Source organism: Rhodnius prolixus, unplaced genomic scaffold (genome assembly GCF_049639745.1).
Source record: "Rhodnius prolixus isolate KJV_2025 unplaced genomic scaffold, Rpr scaffold_10, whole genome shotgun sequence".
NCBI classification, from domain to species: Eukaryota; Metazoa; Arthropoda; class Insecta; order Hemiptera; family Reduviidae; genus Rhodnius; species Rhodnius prolixus.
This window is the reverse complement of record NW_027411615.1, coordinates 16060994-16082433: the sequence shown is the minus strand read 5'-3', so window position 1 is coordinate 16082433 and position 21440 is coordinate 16060994. Positions and strand designations below refer to the sequence as shown.

Sequence of the window (21440 nt, the reverse complement as noted above, 5' to 3'; positions counted from 1 at the left end):
ATTCTTACAAGGAAACTTTTATAAAAAAGTGCCAGCACCTAGGTCGGATAATGATCACGTAAGGGCCTAATAGGTTTTCTTAAATATTTCGATTACTTTTATTTTTCCAGCATTCGGAGGAAGATTGAGGATGTTTGGAGAATAACTTATGCTTCGAAATGGTATCAGTTTGTAGAAAATTTATCTGTCTTTCTAACAGTGTCATCAGAATCGAATTCGGATTAAAACTTTCTGAGTAATAACATTTTTATTGCCCAAAAAAAGTAATGATTTTAGAAAAAAAAAAATGTAAAGTGACGTCACTCAAGAACAGTGGAAAATATGAAGTTGGCCAATGCGTCATTGAACTCCACTTTAGATGTACTGCACACAGTAGGCCTATGGACAATACTTACTGGTTCACCCTGTATAAAGTTTTAATTAGTATTTAGTTATTTGTGTCTCTGAAGCGTGGCCATTTTTAAAAGCAGATGAAATCTTTATAGAAAAATACTGGCTCAGAGTTAAATAAAAGGTCATGTTTGAAGGTGAAAGTACAACTGGAAGTGGTACAGCTTTACCCAAGAGAAATACAATTAAAACTAGATGACTTCTTTGAGATGGATACAAAATTAAAGTTATGTTCTGTCTGTTCAAGAACTCTTCAAGAACTTGTTTAAGAGAAGGAGTAAGGAATTCAAATCGATAATTTGACACGTTTCTAATACTTCCACCAAAACCTGGTGTGCAAATAGAAAATAAAAATACAAATAGTCTGTGCCAATAACAAATTTTGTTGTCTTTTATTTACATACTCGACATAGGAATTTCCGGTGTAAAATGCTTTTATAAGTTCAATTCCTAAACCGGAAATGTTTCAATTTTTAACGATATTATATCCAATAAGAAAAAAGATAAAGATTGTTTGAAGGGGATTACGTACGTGCCTAAATAAAGACCTAAAGAGAGTCCCAAGGCTTGTTGTTGATAAACTTACCCAGTCAACTTCTTTCCAAATTGAATGGGTTAACTGAAAAAAAGAAATTAAGTCATCCCAAAGAATGTGTTTACAAAAGAAATGATGCCTACTTTAGGAGCTGCCTGAATAGTAATTGCAAAATCTGCTTCATCCACTAAAATATTCCCGCCTTCCTTTTGTATTCCTGAGTGGGGCTACAGAGAGGGGCTTTCATAAAACTCTATTGAAACATTTCTTACAGATCATCGTCTCCCTCTTTCACCTCATTCAGTCTCGGATTTGCTGTAGACCACGGGAAGTACGTCAGACATACGTTTGACGTAGTTACTGGTTTTTTTGCTTTTTCTTCCTCTTCTAAGGAGAAAGTACTGTAATCGAGAGATTTTGTTCAATTTTGTTGTTTTAACCGAAAACATCTGCTTTCGGTACAATATTTTCTCTAGAAATATTTTTTTCAAAATTATAACACTAACATAAGTCTAAAGATTATCTGTCCATTGAAGGTTATAACTTTAATTTATTTATTTACCTAACTGCAATACATTTCTGCAACAAGTGAAGCTGATACAACATGATACATGTGTATAAATTCTTGAGTAGCATGAAGGTAGAATTCAGCCATTGGTGAAACTCCCAAAGATGAGTGTATTTCCGTATTATTTATGCACTAGCTTCTTAATGCATTAAGAAGATCGCGTGGCTACCAGCGATTCAACCTTTAGAGGATTACTCTGGTAATGCACTAAGTTGAGAAACTAGAGGATTAGGACCTAGGGTAAACTGAGCCCATGGAACTTAACGAAGCGAGATCTTATAGCTTCTGAAACATAAGGAACAAGGTAGAATTGGAAACAAAGTAAGGAGCCTTAGCGCGATTCGTCGGAGTGTTATTGATTGAAAATATTGGATTTTGTAGATATTGGAAGCTTTGACTGAGCCACCAAGTTTCAATCCCATAAGTCCAGACAGGTTCGAGTGTATCATGGGTAGATAAGTCTGTCGACTACAGTCTAGAAAGAAGTTTGAATCGTCTGTTCAGTTCTTTCCGTTTGAGTTTAGTAAGAGGATTCCAGGTTAGGCGTTTAGTCCATGAAGAGTCCTAGGTACTTACCACAATCTGTTGAGGTAAACGGGTTCGCCTTTGGGAGAATGCAATGTGATTGCATTTGTTTAAATCCTCCATTTCTTTAGCCAAAAGTTTGTATCTAAAACAAAATAATGATCAGCTATATTATACGTTAAAATTTATTTAATCATTTTAAATTTACACGTAACTTGTATGCTTAATGATATTGCCAATCCAAAGATATATAAATGTAAATTATATTAAATTTCAAAGTAATGCATGTACTAATGGAAAAGTCCAACAGTAAGCAGATTCTTAGTAAGAAGCACAAAATTCCACCAGACGGTCAAGTAGAATGATAAGCTTTTATCAACAGATCATTTCATATTATCGTATTAATTTCATCGTAAGAAGATAAGATTGTTTTTAATATTCCATTGCAGAGATTGTGTTCTTTAAGAGGTAAAATTTATTTAGCTGTAAATAATTCACTACTTTAGCACTTTAAAAGTTTTGTGAATTAAATTTGAGAACATTGAGAGTGCTGTAACGCTAAAAGTCTTAAATTGCATATAGAGTACATTTCTAATTATGAAATTTGCTCTAAACGTAGGAATTTTTAACAATTTTTTGAAAAACATATTCAGCGTTTTCTTCTGCCATCAGTTACGAGTACTTCAAAATTGAAGCAGGCTTGGGTTTGCAGGAGGTTTTTTTTACATTAAACTTACATTATAAATTTTGAAGATTTGTGAACTTACTGCAAAATCGAATCCAAAAGCACTTGAAATTAAATGTAAAGAATCTGTCGTAAACAATTACGTTTTCTGTTACCCAGTTTTACGTTATTGAATTTTTCTTGAAATTTGGAATTCGACTGCAAAGATAGTAAGGATAGCAAGGTTCTTTTGGATGAAAGAATATTGCCATTTTTCAGTCATAATGATTTTCGTTTTTTGCTAAGCATTCGACCTAGGAACTAGATCATCTTCAGGGCCTCTTATGCACTAAAAAGTCAGTATGAACTAACTAAACCAGTGATGGTAAAAATCCATGGCATGTTTCAAAATTTGCATGGCACAGAACCCGATTAAAATCTTTTATAATTTTAACTAATGGTTTGCACTCGAAAAATGTTTACCTAGGACAATAAACATGTTCTATACGTCCTCCACCTGTTTTTTTGTTAAAAGTGACAAAATACGAACCAAATATAGGATATTTAGCTTCAAAATATGCGAAAGCAAACTTCACATTAATATTTTTATATTCACATGAAAAATTTAGCTGAAAATTGAATTTAGAGTTTTTTATTTTCTGTCAATTTTTATAACGTAACATATTTCATTTCTCTTTTATCACTTGTTTAAATGTTAATTGTAGTTTTAATATACCTATACATTTTTTTTTAAATTATACAATTACATTCTATTAAAAGCAACACTTTTAGGATAAGGCTTTCTTGAGGATAGAAAAGATCTATTAAATGAATAAATCATACCAAACTACAAACTATAACTTTTAAATAAAACTTTCTTATGAAAAAAAAAAACTACTTGGTACCGTTACACGTCAAATAATAATATTTTCAAATTTTTGGCAAGTATATTTAAAACGTTTAGCCATCAAGGTCCTAATCAGTCAGGACAGAAAACATACCAACCTTAGATGAAACAATATAAAAAATATTCTAATTGCAATCAAATATCACAAGCCCTGAAGATGACGTAGTGATTGGCAAAAAATAAAGACTGGAATAGACAATATTCTTTCATCCATTCAATTAAATTTCTCGGTAATTTACTTTAGATTAACTCTTTTCTTGATTCCATTAGACAAGTGCACTCGTGCTATTTCACTATGGGAAACAAGGCAGTCGTTTAATCTGCTCAAAATTGCTAGGAAATTGATCAGCATTTTGCTACGCAGGGAATTAGATACTTTTTTGTGAAAAGTCAAAAACAAAACCCAAAAATTTCTCGATTAAAAGGAATCTTTCTTTCGAAGAAGCAATACAATTCATATATACAGTATAAAAATGATAAAAAATAAATAATTATATAAAAATAATTAATTAATTAAAAAAAAAATAAATGAAACTTCGGAATAACTGAACCAAGAATGGAGATTTCCAGGTAGTGTAACATTTCTATTTGGGACACCCTAAGGTATAATGAAGGGCATTTTCCTTTAACAATGGAGCGATTTAGTATACTTTGGGGGGGAATTTCTTACCGTTATTTTTTTCCCTTGTATACTTAGTAACAATACAGAAGAAGGGAGAGTTACTAAGTAATAGAATTGGCGAAATCTTTTGAAAAGATTAGTGAGACCAATATTCGGTAACTGGAACAGAATTTTGAATGTAACAAACTTTCCCACGGAAGTATTATTTCTTAAATCACAAAAATTTACTTTTTTCGATTTATCGTAGATGAAAGTAATTGATTGACAGTCACATTTTTCAAAATTCAGGTTTTTTGGATTTTTTTTGGGGGGGTCGTTTATTGATGCTACAATCAGCGAATTTAGCGTTATAAGTGACAATGATAACAGTGAATAGTAGTACTCGTAGATTCAAACGAGTGGAGAAGATACCCGGGACCTCCGCGTGGGAGTCCAGATGCTAACCTCATAGCTAATCCCTTCCCTATTAAAGCATTATTATTATTATTGATAACTGTTACTCTGCGTCGTAATTCTTGTCTCCCTATAAGTTTTAACTCAATTCCTCTTCCTTCTCCTAACTTAGTTCGCTACCTTGGGATTGCACATCGACAAAAGACTAACGTGGCATCCGCACACTAAACTGAAAAGACTTGAATTCAACCGACGAAACAAATTACTGTTACGACTGATTGGCAGACAATCTAAGCTGCCACTGGAACATAAAAGACTAATATACAACAGCGTACTCAAACCGATCTGGACTTACGGACTTGAACTGTGGGGTTCAGCCAAACTTTCCAATTCACAAAGAATACAGTCCTTCCAATCAAAAAATTCTCAGTCAGATTACGAATTCTCCATTTTATGTCTCGTAACTCCACCCTCCATAACGATCTCAAAATCTCATACGTAACTGCAGGGGCGGCTTAACCTATAGTGCAGGGTGTGCAATGCACACGGGCGCCGCCGTCTCAGGGGGCGCCGCGGCGCTCCCTGAGACAGCTAAGAGCATCGTCTTGGACCATCATGGTACAACAATGATATTACAGAAGCGGCCAGCCAGCGCGGTGGTGGCAGTTATCAAACGCGATAACTTAGTCAATAGTTATAGCCGTGGGGGGGGGGGGGTCAGGCCTAGGGGGCGCCAGGGTTTCATTGCACACGGGCGCTACACGAGCTAGAGCCGCCCCTGCGTAACTGACGAATTTAAATCTAAATATAGAAAATTCTTTGACTCTCTTCCACTCTGTACAAATCCTCTTGTTCAAAATCTTGCCTCCATAACGATTCCAGATCGTCCTCCACGACGATTGAAACGCTGTTGGCCTCGTGACTAGCTTCAGTAGTGTAAGGGTACGTTTATAACGGAGCTGTGAGTATAGATGATAGCAGAGATGATAACTGATAGAGTAAAATATAATCGCTGATTAGTGTGCACAACGGAGCTGTGATACATGCAACATGCCCGAGTAGTGAAGAAGAGTTTTTATGTTCAGCAACAACGAAATGATATATTTTAAAGAAAAAAGGCTTTAGAAAATATCATGTACATCCCATAGATAAAAAACGAAGTACTTTGGGTGAATTTCACCATTTATATAAGGAACTTAGAAATTATCCGGATCGTTTTTTTGAATATGTGAGGATGGGTCCACCCACATTCGACTATATTTTAGAAAAAATAAGGTCAAAATTAAGAAAACTTTGGAAAAATTGTCATGGAAATCCTATAACCATAGAAGAAAAACTAGTGATTACTCTGATAAGTAATGGTTTTATTGAGAAAAAACAAATAAATACACATAAAAATAAATGTAAGCACGATTTAAAAAACAAAATATTGTTTAAAAGTAAATAATAAAATAATAACCAAAAATAATGAGTAAAGACAGCACTAAATAATTTTTCGACGTCCATTTTGAAGCTCCGATACTGGAGTTCAGCTAGCAGAAAAATGAAAAATTCAATTCTATCATCTATGCTCGTTTATAGCAGCGAGTATGAGTCACTAGTCGAAGCTTCGTTGTGCACGCTCACATAAGAATGTACTAGGTTATTCTATAAGCGCTGATGCATCACTGCTATCATCTCCGCTATCATCTATGCTCACAGCTCCGTTGTGAACGTACCCTAAGAAACTCCAGCGAGAGTGTTGCCGGTGGGCAGCTTCTCTCCTCAAGCTGATCCTGTCATGAAGTGTTCTTTTATCATATTCACTCATTACATTTTATTCTTTGTATAGATTGTGAATAGCAAATAAATAATTAAAAAAAGAAAATTATTATTATTATTGGACAAATATCTACCACAACACGGTCTAGTCTGACTTATAAAGCAACTACTGGTCTCATAAACGTCCATAACAAAGTAATCAACAAACTTTTATTTACAAAAATATTGTTTTATATTATTGCGTACTTGAATAGATTCTAAAAGGACAGTTCTATACTGTTTTTCTTTTTTTGTTTTTAGAGACAATTCTGCAACGCGACCCCATATGATGTTGATCAGACTGCATAGAAAAAGTAGATGAATGTAAAAACAAAATAAGTGAGTTTAAAGAAATAAAATAAACGACATAACTCGTAAAATAAAATTAAAGAAAAAAAGAAAACCAAAAAAAAAACAAAGCGGTATCAAAGAGCCGTCTACCATGTAAAGTTGCCTATAAATCTCAAGTTGCGACTGCTGGATGGCAGGAATTTCAGGTTCAATGTTTGGCCACTGAGACCGTCCTCAAGGTTAACTTCGTTTTTCGATAGAGGCTCAAAGTGAGCGAGTCTCGGTAACTAAATAAACAACAGGTTGATTGTAATTTAATATAATTACATTTTTATAAAGATTTATTCATAGCAATGTAAACGTGTGAAAAGCTACATACGAGGGTCGTTTGAAAAGTCCGTGCAAAAATAAAAACTACTTAATTTTTTGGGGTAAACCTTTTTTATTTTTCAACATAGTCTCCTTTTAGGCTTATACACTTCGTCCAACGCTGCTCTAGTTTGATGATCCCTTCCGAATAATAGGATTTGTCCAAGTCTGAAAAATAGCCATTCGTTTCTGCAATCACCTTCTCGTTTGAATAAAATATTTTTCCCGCCAGCCATTTCTTCATATTGGGGAACAAATAGTAGTCCGAGGGAGCCAAGTCTGGAGAATAGGGGGGATGTGAAACGAGTTGGAACCCTATTTCCATTAATTTTGCGACCACAACTGCTGAGGTGTGAGCTGGTGCGTTGTCGTGATGGGAAAGGACTTTTTTGTGGGCCAATCGTGGGCGTTTTTCTTGCAGCTCGGTTTTCAAACGGTCCAATAACGATGAATAATATGCACCTGTAATAGTTTTACCCTTTTCCAGATAGTCGATGAGGATTATTCCTTGCGAATCCCAAAAGACAGTCGCCATAATCTTTCCGGCCGAAGGAACGGTCTTCGCCTTTTTTGGCGCAGATTCCCCCTTGGTCTCAGGAGTGTAGTGATGTATCCATGTTTCATCCACAGTGACGAAACGACGCTTAAAGTCCTGCGGATTCTTCTGGAACAGCTGCAAACCGTCCTTGCAACACTTCACACGATTTCGTTTTTGGTCAAGCGTGAGCAATCGCGGCACCCATCTTGCGGATAGCTTTGTCATGTCCAAATGTTGATGCAAAATATTTTGTACCCGTTCATTCGAGATGCCCACAGCACTAGCAATCTCACGCACCTTCACTCTTCTGTCATCCATCACCATATCATGGATTTTATCAATGATTTCTGGAGTAGTAACCTCAACAGGGCGTCCAGAACGTTCAGCGTCACTTGTGCCCATATGGCCACTCCGAAAATTTTGAAACCACTTATAAACTGTTCTAATCGAAGGTGCAGAGTCACCATAATGTTTATCAAGCTTCTCTTTAGTCTCCTGAGGCGTTTTGCCTTTCATAAAGTAGTGTTTAATCAACACACGAAATTCTTTTTCGTCCATTTTTTGAAAATCACTCGACTTCCTCGATTCAAACGAATGCCAAACACAAAGAAATAGACCGATCTGGCTGAAACTTGGTGTGTGTTTTTCCAAGAGATGCTACTAACTAAACATAACCTCGATACACTGACTTTGCACGGACTTTTCAAACGACCCTCGTATGTATAGTGATGCAATCAAATTTGACTTTATTATATAATTTTCATTACTAAAGCTATAAATAAACTCTTACCAGATTTTTTTTGTATCAATGTTTACGTCACTAAACCTTTTTTAGAACTTACGATTTATATTAAACGAAATTTGTAAGTTTCCCCTATTGGCTGATGGTAACTAACCTGTACAGGGTGATCCACTTAAAACATAACAATCGCTAATAACTTTTTAGGAAAGCGGAATCCCAAAAAAACCCACGAAGTAAACTATGTGTTTTTGGTCTAGTTTTCAAATTTTCCACCCCTGATGCTCATTTTTGGCGGAGTTAAGGCCAAAAACCCGATTGGGGTTCCATAAGGACCACTGGTTTTGACAATGATTATGAAAACTACATAAAAAATTGTTAAAAATTACGTTAACCCCGTTTAGATATCCCTAATATTAGTCGAGATATTTAAGATCAAAGTTACAATTTTATCTATTCGCCAGGGGTGGAAAATTTAAAAAACTAGACAAAAAAAAAGAAACATAGTTTACTTCGTGGATTTTTTTTCGAAATTCCGCTTTCCTAAAAAGTTATTAGCGATTGGTGCGTTTTAAATGGATATCACCCTGTATATTTCATGAACACTCCGCGAATTAAAATTTTTGTGTTGTGCTATCCACAGGATCAAAAGCTGGAAGAAGCGCTCCCAGATCAATTTTTAGGTCAGATAAGATTGCAGCATGGGGCATTGTCCAGGCAATGCAACAAAAAGAGGCGTATTGGGCGCCTCCTTGAAGGCCAAGTGCAGCGATGGGATAACTAAGGCCCGCGAGCCAATTCCGGCCTAGTGAAAGGTTCAATTCGGCCCGTCACATATTTAAATAATAATAATTAAGAATAACAATTACACTTCATACATTTGTGAGCAGCTTTTTCCAATAATGAAATTTAGAAAAAGCTGTGACAGAAATAGATGGACAAATGAACCACCTCAGTTCACTCTTAAGAATAACTACGTCCCCAATTTGGACCAGATTATGGCGGAACTATTATTATCAAAACACTCGCAGCTTCATACATCGCATTGGTATAATTTTGATATTATATACGTGGCTTACTCACTTACTGTATTTTTTAAAATAAAAAAATTATGCCCGCCAAAAATTTTTCCTTTTAGTTTTTGGCTCGCGCCTAAAAAAGTTTGCGTCCAACTACCAATTAGGTGCCGTGGACAGAGGCGGAAGCTCTTACCTTACTATAAACAATGTTCTTCTAACAAATAAAAAGTAGTCATACGCGGGATTTGAACTGGGGATCTCCTACTTACAAAGCCACGCTCTTGACCACTAGACCAAAACCCGCATCTCCCTCTGTAAATCTGTGCAGGAACTAGAGTGATCTCTTGAGATGATACTCAACCGGAAATTGGATGCAAATTTTTTTACATTTTTGAGATTCCCTCGAGAATAACCCATTTCCCTTTTATTTAAACATATTTCTTATAATTTTATCGCAAATAATATGTCTAGAAAATTTAGTTTTACAGCAGTTCTGGGCAAAAGATGGATTTCGCTCTAAAGCAAGTACACCGCAACTAGTGGGCCACGATACACCAAAATGCCGTGTGATAATGCTATGTTTGCCGCAGTGCTGGATAGAAAGGTGAACGCAGAGGTGGATAGCCTACGCGCCGCATCTGATCATCCTAGTATAATAATATAATTAACTAGGCTTTAGGGCAGAGATTAGCTGTACGGTTAGCGTATTGGATTCCCACGCGGTGGTCCCGGGTTCAAATCCAGCTGCTGGGCCCTTAGATTTTCTCTTTCTAGAAGCTTCTTACAGCTCCGGAGGACGGCAGTGCACTGAAAAAATCTCTGAGCACTAATAACCTTATATGTTAACCTCGCCTTAAATCATAAAAAAAAAAAAATAGTCATTTTTCTCTGAGAATGTAATGCGCTTTTAGAAATGAGGAAAAAGTTTAATATTTGAAGACCGATTTTAGGAAACACTCCAAAGGTGATGATAAAATCAAAATGAAAAAATTGTATGCAGTATTTTCAAGAAATAAGAATATATCATAGCATATCGGAAATTTCTGGACGGAGCAAGGTGCAGTGTTGGATGTTAGCAATATAACTACGGTGACCATTCGTAGTTTTTGGCAGGACAGTACTGTTTTTTAGGACGCTGTCCTTCTTCTTTTTTAAGCATAAATGTCCTGTTTTTTATTTTTTTGTACTGTTTTTCAATGAAATTTAAATTATACTCAATGAAATTAATGAAAATATGAATATTTTTTCGAAGATTTATATATGATTTTGTTAAGATCTGACTTTCATATTGTGAAAATTAGATATATTTGTATTTTACTTGTCGTTAGTATAGTTTTAAAGAATGTGACATTAAAACCAAATTTATTGTAATTTTAAAAGACTGACTATTTTTTCTATTTACAAGAGTTACTATTTACATTTTGTTACTAATTAATAAGTGTATAGTGCAAGTAGTCGCTCAGTTTCGGTTGAACATGGGCCATATTATATGGCCATTGTTTTGTAATAACCGATCTCGTATTAATAAACGTATTAATATTTTTTATAGGTTTTTTTTGCTCCTTGATACAAAAATTTTTTTGTTTTTTGATACAAAAATAATGGTCACCGTAAATATAACGCTAACAGCCTTTGGCAGCTGATGCACCATACGTAAATATATGTATATGTTTATAATAACAAAAAAGTATTACAAATAGTAATAATAATCCAAAAATAATATCAATAAAACATAGTTTTGTGCCAGTTTGAAAGTGTTCCGAAACAATAAATAACATTTGCAAGTGTGCGACCACATTTTTACTAAAAACTCTTTAGACGCGGTACCACTTTGATCCGTTCCGATTGCTGCACTGAAAATGGTCAATTTTTTGTACTTTATAAACAAGCCGCCTTATATGCAATTAATGAATCAAAACTCACTTTTAAAGCATTACACTTAGATATCCTAATCCAGGGATGTCAAACTCAGTTAATCCACGGGTCAATTGGTGCAACAGGCAAGATTTAAGCGGGCCACAAACATATTTACAATTTTTTTTCTAATATTTCCAATATTTGGATTCAGAAACTAAGAAAAGATAATTCATTAAGGTGGATAGATGTTAATCAGTCAGTCTTAATCTGTATGCTGTATTATTTAGTTTCATAGACGGAAATAGTTGCTCACACAAGGACGTACATAAAATTTGTACTGCAAACATTTTTGGATATTTCTCACCTAAATAAGAATATATTTTGGGAATTCTTACTTCGTCTTTTTTAAAACTGGATCATTCTGGATCTCAACTGAGAGTGGCTGTCATAAACGCTTCCAAACGTCACTGGAACTAAGTCAGCGGGTTTGTACAAGCCCACAGGCCCCCCCAGGAAAGGACCCCAGGGCCACGTATATACTCGGTCTTCGGTAGTTAACGGATACTTGGGAATCGTGTGTACCGATATTTTGCCTCGATCCTGCCCTAAGCGCTATTTCCTTCATAAAAACATTTTCTATTTGTCATTTTATTTCTGTACTTTATTTATTTATTTATTTTGGCATTTTGACGACTGAAATTAGTAGAGTTATGATTCTGAGTTAGTAGGACATCAATAACTAATGTATGATTGATTGAAACAGTGGCAGAAGTTTCTACAGTTTGCGTAAAATTTAATAAAAATCAATAAATGACCGACAGATGGAAAAGAAATAGCCCAATATATAGGAGTTCGAAGATGTCCAAATATTAATGAATGCTATTGAAACAAATTATTAATACTAATCAATTTAAACAATACTCCATTACTACTTATTCAAAAAAAAATTAATAAAGTGCTAAATATATATTATTAAAACTGAAAAGCAAACAATAGTACTGGTTTTTATGGACAAATTGCTAGTTTTTTGTGTGCAGTAAACACATTGTATCCTTTAAAACAATTTATTAAAAAAGGTTTCAACGAGGTTAATAAATCATAAAATTATGACCATAATGTTATCATTCTAGGTGACCTGCAACATTAGAGTCAATCACAACTGTCACAATAATAACACAAATCTCTTTTCTTATAGTCTCTAACAAAAGAATTTTTATACCCTACTCATTTCGTGGCTCAAATCTATTGAAACTTAATTGGCAGTAGTAATTGCATACCTGTGTAGCTATGTAATTCCTGGAGAAGGGAATGGACTTGTCTTTAAAGTGTCAGTTCAAAAACAAAAAAACAAAAAGTGTTAGAACCGTACATTTACGCCGAAAGAACGAGCCTAAGAACGTTCTAGCTATGCATGTGCCTTACGAACACGCCGCTTATACGAAAAGAACATTTTTTTTGTTCAGCATAGTCCCATTTCTCCAAAATTAGCTCCCATAAACCAATTTCACTGAAAAATATTTAAAATCAAAGCTAAATAATGTGTGAACAACATTTACAGTTACTAAAAAATTTGCCGTTTTCAAAAAAATAAAAAATAAAAAGCATTATTAGATTCAAAAATAGCACATTAGAGGCCTAGTACACAACCCCTCATAAAGAATTAAAATATAATAATAATCGTAAAAATAAATTACAGAAACAAAAGTAAAATATAAAGTGATAAATTAAAAACAAAAAATGACAAAAGAAATAAATCTAAAAAGAAATAGAGAACTTAAAGAAAAGCAAAAGTTATTAGAATTACTGTTACACAGACAAATAGACGAGAAACTAACATAATTGATTGCAATCATAAACAAAACAAAGAACAAAATAATAATCAAATAAAATTTAGGTAATAAAAGAAAGGTTATAACCTGTATATATAGGTTATATCCTGTTTGACCCATTTTCTACAAAATTAGTAGCAACATATTTTAGCATTTAAGTTAAACATCAAATTTGAACATAACTTTGTGTAAAACCACTTAAAACGGATATTTCTGGTAAAACCTTCAAAACGGAAATCTTAACGTTTACAATACGGTCTTAACTTCGTAGTGAAAGAAAACGTAAAAAAAAAAAAATATATATCCTCCGTATTAATTGCCACAAATATTATTTAAAAAGATATAATTAAAAAATGCAAAGATTAGCAAAAATCTTCAAGTCTAGCATCATATCCTGTTTAGTAAGAATTATTCGCTTGGTATTTCAAACAGGCTGTTGCATTAGTTTTTTTGTATTGTACGTGATTTTGTCTTCTATAATAGTTTCCTGATTAATAGCCTAATAAGGATAGATCTATTATTATCATTATTTCTATTTTTGTTTGTTGATAGGAAGCAATTAAATGTAAACATTTACTGAGAATTCTCGAAAACTTTAGAGGGTAGTGTAACCGAGAGGTAGGTTAGAGAACTCTCTAATGAAGTGATTTTCAAAAAAAAATAAAAATAAAAATAAAGCTAATTATAGAATTGAAATATTTAAAAACAATAAAATATATAATATATCGAAAACCTATTTTGCAAAGTCGCACTTCCGGTAGCCATTTTCCTTTAAAATGCTTTGAACCCTCTCTAAATTTATGTACGTTCTAAAACCTATTGCTGAAAGCAACATTTAGGAAGGTTCTAAAAGGTTTAAAAAAAAGTAATTTTCTTAGAAGCAAAAGTGATAAGTTGGGGAATCAAAATGTAAAAAGTTTGAAGATAATGCTTGTAAAATTAAAAAGAAAAAAAACATCCGGTAGTTCACAGGATTTAGGTTGAAACCTTATTTAAACGGAAGCGACTATAGAAAAGGAATACTAAGTTTTACACACACACACACACATACACCCTTTTTTCGTGTTCTGGGGGAGCAACAAAGCATCCGCCTTCCGGTTAAATTCAATATTAAAAATTGTTGTGAACACTCCCTATAATTCTTGGGTTGTATTTTACTTATGACAAGTAAAATATTAATTTAAATCTCAAAATAAACAAAACAATATTTTGCCAGAAAAACTGTTTGAATTAAAAATTTTGATCTAAATAAAAATGTTAAACAAAAGCTGAGTAATCTTTAAGAATTATATATAAATAAATTATTAATCTATTAAGTAGTGAGTTTTCCCGCGCAAATATTTCAATTAAAAGTTTTAAGGCATAAAAGTATAATGTGTGCACTTAGTTTTCTTTTAAAAAAATAATAAAATGAAAATCTTTTCCATTTTCAAGAAAATCCTAAATCCAATGGAAAATGTGTTCACTAAGGTACATCCGGTAGATGTAAAGGTAAATCCGGTCAAGGGTTTTGAACACTACGTTGCCTTTAGGTTCCCCAGGTAGGCCCTAATCTAAATATAGTTTCAGCTTCTTGAAATTTTTAGTTATTGAGATATTTTATTCACAAACTGAGAAATTTATAAATAAAAAAGCAAACTTTTTTTTTCGAATTCAGGGAAGGTTAAACCAAACAAATATTTCCAATAAAAACTAGAAATAGAAATTTTGAAACAACCAAATTTCTTTTCTTACCTAATTAGAGAACTTAATAATAGAGAAAATTTGCAAAAAAATTACTTGTTATTAATAGAAAATAATTCATATATTATATTTACGTTGTTTGGATACCAACTGTGTTGGGATAATTATGAACTATGAAGCACGTGTGTTAAAAATAAGAGTATTGTATAGTGGCGCTGCCAATATACCGGTAGAATAACTAAACAATACTGTCAACCAATAAGAAACGTTGGCTTTGTATTTTGGCGGGTGGCAAGTTTCTCCCACTCTTCGCTACAGTATAGAGCTGTATAGCACGGACACCTCGTGGCTCAGTCGCGCAGGCCGGCTTGTACAGTTATTAACTAGTTACACGCTTAGCCATTATATATTTCAGATACACCATTTCCACTGAAGAGATTCTACACTTTATATATATATATATTTACTAATATATTATTAAATTAATAATAGAAATTCCTTCGACATATATTTTTGTACAGTGTTAAAAAAAGAAGTACCGTTTTTTACTGTTTAACTTGTGATCGTGTTTCTAATTTTTATACGTATTAACTGGAAAATTATTATAAGATAGTTTTCTTAAGTAATTTGAAAAAGTTTTTTATTCGATATTTTTCGGGCGTGTATAAAAAATTATTAGTAAAAGAACTATCGTGTTTGGGGGCTACATAATCTTTTCTGGTTAACTGCGAGTTGAAATCCCGTATCTACAAAGAAATAAGGTAAAAAAAAAAAAAACTGTCTAACGATGCCGGCGAGTATGTTTTGCGATTTAGAGCAAAATGGTTTCGAGGACCAGCGAGCCTTACAGTTGGCTTTTGAATTGTCAATGCTCGGTTTAAGTGATAACACTTTAACATCATCCTCGGGAAGTGGATCTGGATTGACATCAAGTTCAGTATCTGAACCGGAGACTCCAACTATAACCTCATTACCATCAACATTTATTGTTCCCGATGAAACTAGAAGCAAAAAAAGTCAGAATATGACTGAATGCGTTCCAGTGCCCAGCAGTGAACATGTAGCAGAAATAGTTGGACGTCAAGGTAAGTCTTTTATTTTTATCATAACTCATGAAAATAATTAATTTTTTTATTCTTTTCCTTTTTCTTTCCAAAATAGAATGTGTTTGGTGTTTCTTTCTTGAAATTATAAAAACGAAATAAACCGTACCATTTCCCGCCAGTTTTTTTAGGTTATTTGGTCTAGATTGGTTATCACTTTCTATTTAGTTGTTATGCGTACTGTACAACTTGTGTTGCGTCATTACAGACCTTAGTTATTGTTTAAATACAATTTTATTTGTTGATACTTCCTTAGACAGACTATGACCTCGTAAGTAGTATGTGAGAACTTTGAAATAATTTATAAAAATGAATTGATTCATTGCCTTTGATTTTTAAATTTATTTGCCCTGTAAAGTAAAAAGTAAAATGATTTAAGTTGCTGATTAAAAATGAAAATAATAATAATCGAAAATTTGTTGATTAATGTACTTTTTTTATAAATTTTCTCCGTGAGTACAATGTAACAAAGTTCACTTACCTTACAGTGAGGTTCTACACTCGCAGTTGTTTTTAGTCCCACGTCCTTGAACTCCGAGGACATATTTCTCTTATTTAGTCGGTAGACAAAAGATGGTGAAGTTTTTAGACAAAAGCGCCTGGTGCAGGCGGCAGCTGGCCGGAAGGGAAGGCTACAGAAAAAAACGTTTCGAGACCCGTCATGTGCTGTTTCCAACATATGGCCTACACACCACACTCACTGCCTTATTACATTCAAACATCATTTCCACATCCTCAAAACTTGTATTTATTTTTATAACAAGTTAGGCATAACATTTTTTTTTCCTCTTCTTATTTTATTTTCATTTAATATTGCTTTAGTTTTAATATTAAAAAAAAAATACATATATTGTTGCAGTAGATACTGTCTTTGCTATTAAACTTATATCTGTTAGAAATGATAAGCAGCAAGTTACCGCTTTAGTGAAAGTATTGCGCAATACTGTTTAGTATGAATTATATTTCACGTCTCTTAAGTTGTGCTGTCAAGTTCATGAGACTCGACCCCGAATGCTTTCATTCACTGAAGACCTTTAAAGTGCTACTAGTTAGTGGATTTGTGTGTCGTATTTTCGTGAGTTTAGATTTTTTTTTTTTTTTTTTAATTCTGTTATTATTACCTCATGTTTTTGCACATTTTAATTTATATTGTGTGTAGAAGTTTATTATTACACGCCATTTTTATTTATTTTTTCCCTTTTTTCTCGTATTTTTTTTTTTGTGGCATCTGCATTTTTGTTTACTTTTTATTAGAGGTAGGAGTTTTTAGGCATAGAAGTTTTACTACGATCAGGTAGTGAAGGAACCTTTATTTCTATTTTTATACCTGGATTTTCTTTGATGTACTAAAGCAGGACTCTTGTTAGACCTTTATTTTGTACTTTTGTGTCTATTCTTTTTCATATAATAGTAGCTCAAGTATTTTGTCCCTTTTTTTTATAAATATTTTTTTTTTTTAATTTAGATGTTTCTAGTGATAATTTTTAGTACTTTTAATTTTTATTAAAAGCTATAATTTAGTTCTAATTTTTCAATTCCTTTTTTTTTTAGTTAGTGGTTCAATATTTTGGATTACTTTGTGATTAAGTTTAGATTTTCATTTTGTCATTTTTTTTTTGTTTCTCTCGTCCCTGCATTTCATTATTTGAATGTATTTGTGTGTTGAGTTTTTTTTTCTGTTCGTTATGATTATTAATAGTTTGTAGGGTAGGTGGATTCGTCTAATTAGGGGACTAGAACCAGCCCCCAGGTCTGTTTCCCAGGTTCATCGCATTGAAAGAGGCCCCTCCTTCTGCTCTCTTATGTTTGTGGTTTACAAAATTAGGTTTCCATTAATTTTACGTAGATTTTATTATTTACATCAGGTAGTAAAAAATGTATATATTTATATATGAAGAGTAATATGACCTTCATAGATTTGAAGGCCATTTAATGTGTTAATGACTTCAGATCGTTAATTTTAAATCAGTTTACTGATTCTAGTCTTATTTTATTTTTTTTTTAATTCCTAAGTCTCTCACTTGGCTTAAATTAAAGTTAAAATTAACTAGTCGTTAAGATCTTCATAATGGAGGAGTTTTGGTCAGTTTATAAATAAAAAAAAATCAACTATTTTTAGTTAATCTCCAGGTCTACCAAACAGAAACGAGAATCCTGGATGTTCACAAATTGTCATGGAGAAACACTTCCGGAGTTAAAAATATTGTCTAACAATCAGAAAGCTGTGGACATTAACTACAGTTGCACATTAAAGTGTCCAGATTAATAATGTTTTATATTATTTTTAATTATTAATTGTGAATAACTTGTTTTTTTATAGTTTTTCCATGACAATGTGTAAACGCCCAGATCAGATCATCGTTTTTCTTTCGTACCCTTAAAGATGAACTAAATACAGTTAGAAACGTTAATGTAAAGATTTCTGATTTAACTGACCAGACACTCAAGATTCCTCATAAAGAAAATAAGCCTTTTTGATTAATGTTTAAATCATGACATAAACGGAAGTTTCTCCTATTATCATTTTAACATTGAGATGTTTCTAACTTCCACCGGATGAACCCTTTTTCTCCAGTCTGTTATACTGTCCTACTTTCCTAAAACAGTTTGCCCTTGTGTCCTGGGACTGTTTTCGTTATTTTGGATAAGTGATAATAAATTATGTATATTTGTACACATTTATCCTTGTAAATGTTTTCAATGTTAACTTGAATATCTGTAATGTTTTTTATTATTTGAGGAGGCTCTACTATTTAGATTATTCAGATTTTTATTTTATCATTAAGGCATAGTTTTATTGATTTTTTTATTTGTAGGTTATCTAATATTTTTATCCAGCAAATTACATTACTGACCATCGATTATTAACTGTAATCTATAGATTATAGTTAAGATTAAACAAAATTTGTTATAAAATGAATAATTTTTCTATCTCTGTGTAGAAATGTTGATTGTAGCTAATACCCCAATCGTTTAGTTTTAAATTTCTATAATTTATTTATTTTCAACTATTTAAGAAAACAAAACACCCATGATTTTTATTTTTTGAAGCACACCATCTTTAAAAACATGGTACATAAGTAGGTTTGATTTATAAAACAAATTAATTGCTGTCATCATTACTTTTGCCCTTACTTGACAAATTAAAAAAAACTATCGTATGTAGATTAGGAGATAGAATTCTTGTAAATACCTCAGGTCAAGTAAATTATAATTATGTTTTTACCATTTATATATATCTATTTGTGTCTTTCTTAAAAAAGTACTGTTTTTCAGTCATATTTCTGACATTGCATATGTATTATATTTTCAATGTTGACCTTATCAGACAGAAAAGACGTCAGAGTTTTTACATAACCGACCCCAAATGTTTTGTAGGAACCAAATAAACTTTTTTTTTATCTTATATAAAATTTTAATTAAAATATAGTAATTGGCGAAGAATTATTATTGCATTCTTTTATTACTTCTTAAAAAAGAAAATGTACCGGATATTGATTGTGTCGAAATTATTATTATTACCAGAAATAAATGTTTTTTTAGATCCTTAGAATCATAGAAAGTTATTACTAATTAAGAAAAGTATATTTCAAATTTTTTATTTAAACTTTTTACCGGTACTATACGTTTTTAGAACTCAGGCTGAAAAAGTGGTTATTTTTTTAAAATTTTATATCATACAAAAAAAAAATATTTTATATAACCAATTTAAAACATTTTCTACTTTGATTGATTCTCATTCCGCTTGACCTGACTTGCTTAGCGTTCAAAATTCTAAACTAGAAGTAATACTCGGCTGAGTTTATTGTTCACTTTTATGAAAGTTTTCTCGTAAGATAATTTGATCAAGTTAAATTCTTCCTACTCAAGGAACTATTCCAGTGGTAATGTACATTTATTTTTCATGAGTTTAATAAAATCCTGCTAAAGTTTTGTCAAAATTGGATGGTGCCTTACATAAATGGAGAGCTCTAACTCCTTTCTCGTAAGATGTACATTGTCGAGACCCTGGTAAAAAAAAAAAAGGTACACATCTAAGGAAATACCGATACCTCATTCGGTTTTTCAGGAGTTTAAGCGTAAAAATAGGCAAGTTAAAGAAGAATTTTTGCAAAATACCATTTATACTATAAATTATACTGTAACTGCGTTGTTACAAAAAAAATATTATAGTTATAAACTAGGATTACAAATTTAATGACTTAATCTGTGGTAAAGAAATCCCTTTTTTTCTTTTTTCTTTTTAATTTTTATATTAAAATATGTTTAGAAGGCATTCATTCTTCTAATTGCACTGAATATTTTTTCAATATCTGAGTAAAAAAGGAAATATTAAACCTTTGTGTGTAATATATTAGCAGAGGTCGCTTAGAGTTGCAATTTTTTTCGTTCTATTGTGTACAATTTTAAACTGAATAAATTTAAAAGAGAAAGTAAACAACAATTTTGAATCTTAATACTTAAAATTCATGTAGCTAACATAAAAGATATTACTTTAGTAATATCAAAAACATTTCTTTCTTTTAACTTTTACAGAACAATAATAATACTAATCATTTTATTTATAACACATCTCATACAAGAAACTTTTAAACTTAATAATAACTTGCAAATAACCTTATTATATTTTGGTTCTATTTATAAATTCTTGAAAAATGTTTCTTGAATTTTCTTGGAATTTAGATAATGAAATTTTATTTATATAAATAAATAAATATGTAGTTACTTTTACGTTTACTATCTTAATTCTTTAAATTATAACTTATTTATTCTTTTATGATTCTTTTTTTTGGTAAGTTCTCTGCATCTGCATCACAGTTTACAAGTTATGCATTGGTTACTCGCGGGCCACGAGTTTTTAATATTGCGGAGAATTGATTATTGCTCTAAAGATCGGGGTTAGAAAGAAGTGCGCTTTACCGGAAGAGTGATGTCTTGTTTTTTTTCTTATTTCACAGACCTGTCGCTTTGGTTTTAATGCTTCTTTTAATGATATTGTATTTTTTAAGGAGGATTGTTAGATAGGACTATTGTTCGGCAAAAACGTTTTTAGAATAGTCCTAGAATTAATTATAGTTCAGATTATTTTAAAATGTTCAGAGAGGGGATGGGCTTAAGAAAATGGTGGAAGAGAAAATAGGCAGTAAATTTATAGTTGATAAAACACATTTTAGTTACTTGCCTCCGGTCCCCAGTCTGGAGATGTTACTATATTTTCTATAAGAGAAAGATAATGTCAACCATTGTGTACTAGAAGTTTCTTCACAGCTCAGATAAAAGGCAACCTGTGTTTACATGAGCGATATGAGATACCTTTTTTGTTTGTTGGTTGCTTCTTTTAATTTTTTTTTTGTTTACACCTCGCCCTGGCTTTATTTTTCATCTAGATTATTTCTATTTGTTCCGCCACTTGCAACATGGAAAGGGCTTTCTTGTTTTTTGAGGAAATAATTTGACCAGTTCAGCCTGGGCCTGTGGCAAGTAGGGAAAACTAATTGTAAATTCTTGTTAACGGCCATAAAAACCGTTTAAACATAAAGTACATGGGAATCGGATCGCCGATTTCAAGGAGTCAAGTGATGGTACATCTCAAAAGAGGGGTGTACAA

General features: G+C 32.3%; 1 protein-coding gene and 1 long non-coding RNA gene across 3 annotated transcripts in view; one reads left to right on the top strand and one right to left on the bottom strand.

The window, feature by feature from the left end:
• LOC141457149 (uncharacterized) overlaps positions 1 to 16613 on the bottom strand; it is a 145945-nt gene extending 129332 nt beyond the window's left edge. For both annotated transcript variants that reach the window (XR_012460211.1, XR_012460212.1), the window contains exons 1-2: positions 16314 to 16613; positions 2070 to 2163 (exon numbers count right to left, since the gene is read on the bottom strand). This is a non-coding gene — a long non-coding RNA (uncharacterized lncRNA). The remainder of the gene's footprint in view (positions 1 to 2069; positions 2164 to 16313) is intronic.
• LOC141457147 (RNA-binding protein MEX3B) overlaps positions 15052 to 21440 on the top strand; it is a 47690-nt gene continuing 41301 nt past the window's right edge. Inside the window, exon 1 of the mRNA XM_074133714.1 lies at positions 15052 to 15814. Within this exon, the coding sequence (XP_073989815.1) occupies positions 15517 to 15814 (298 nt within the window). The 5' untranslated portion in view covers positions 15052 to 15516. The remainder of the gene's footprint in view (positions 15815 to 21440) is intronic.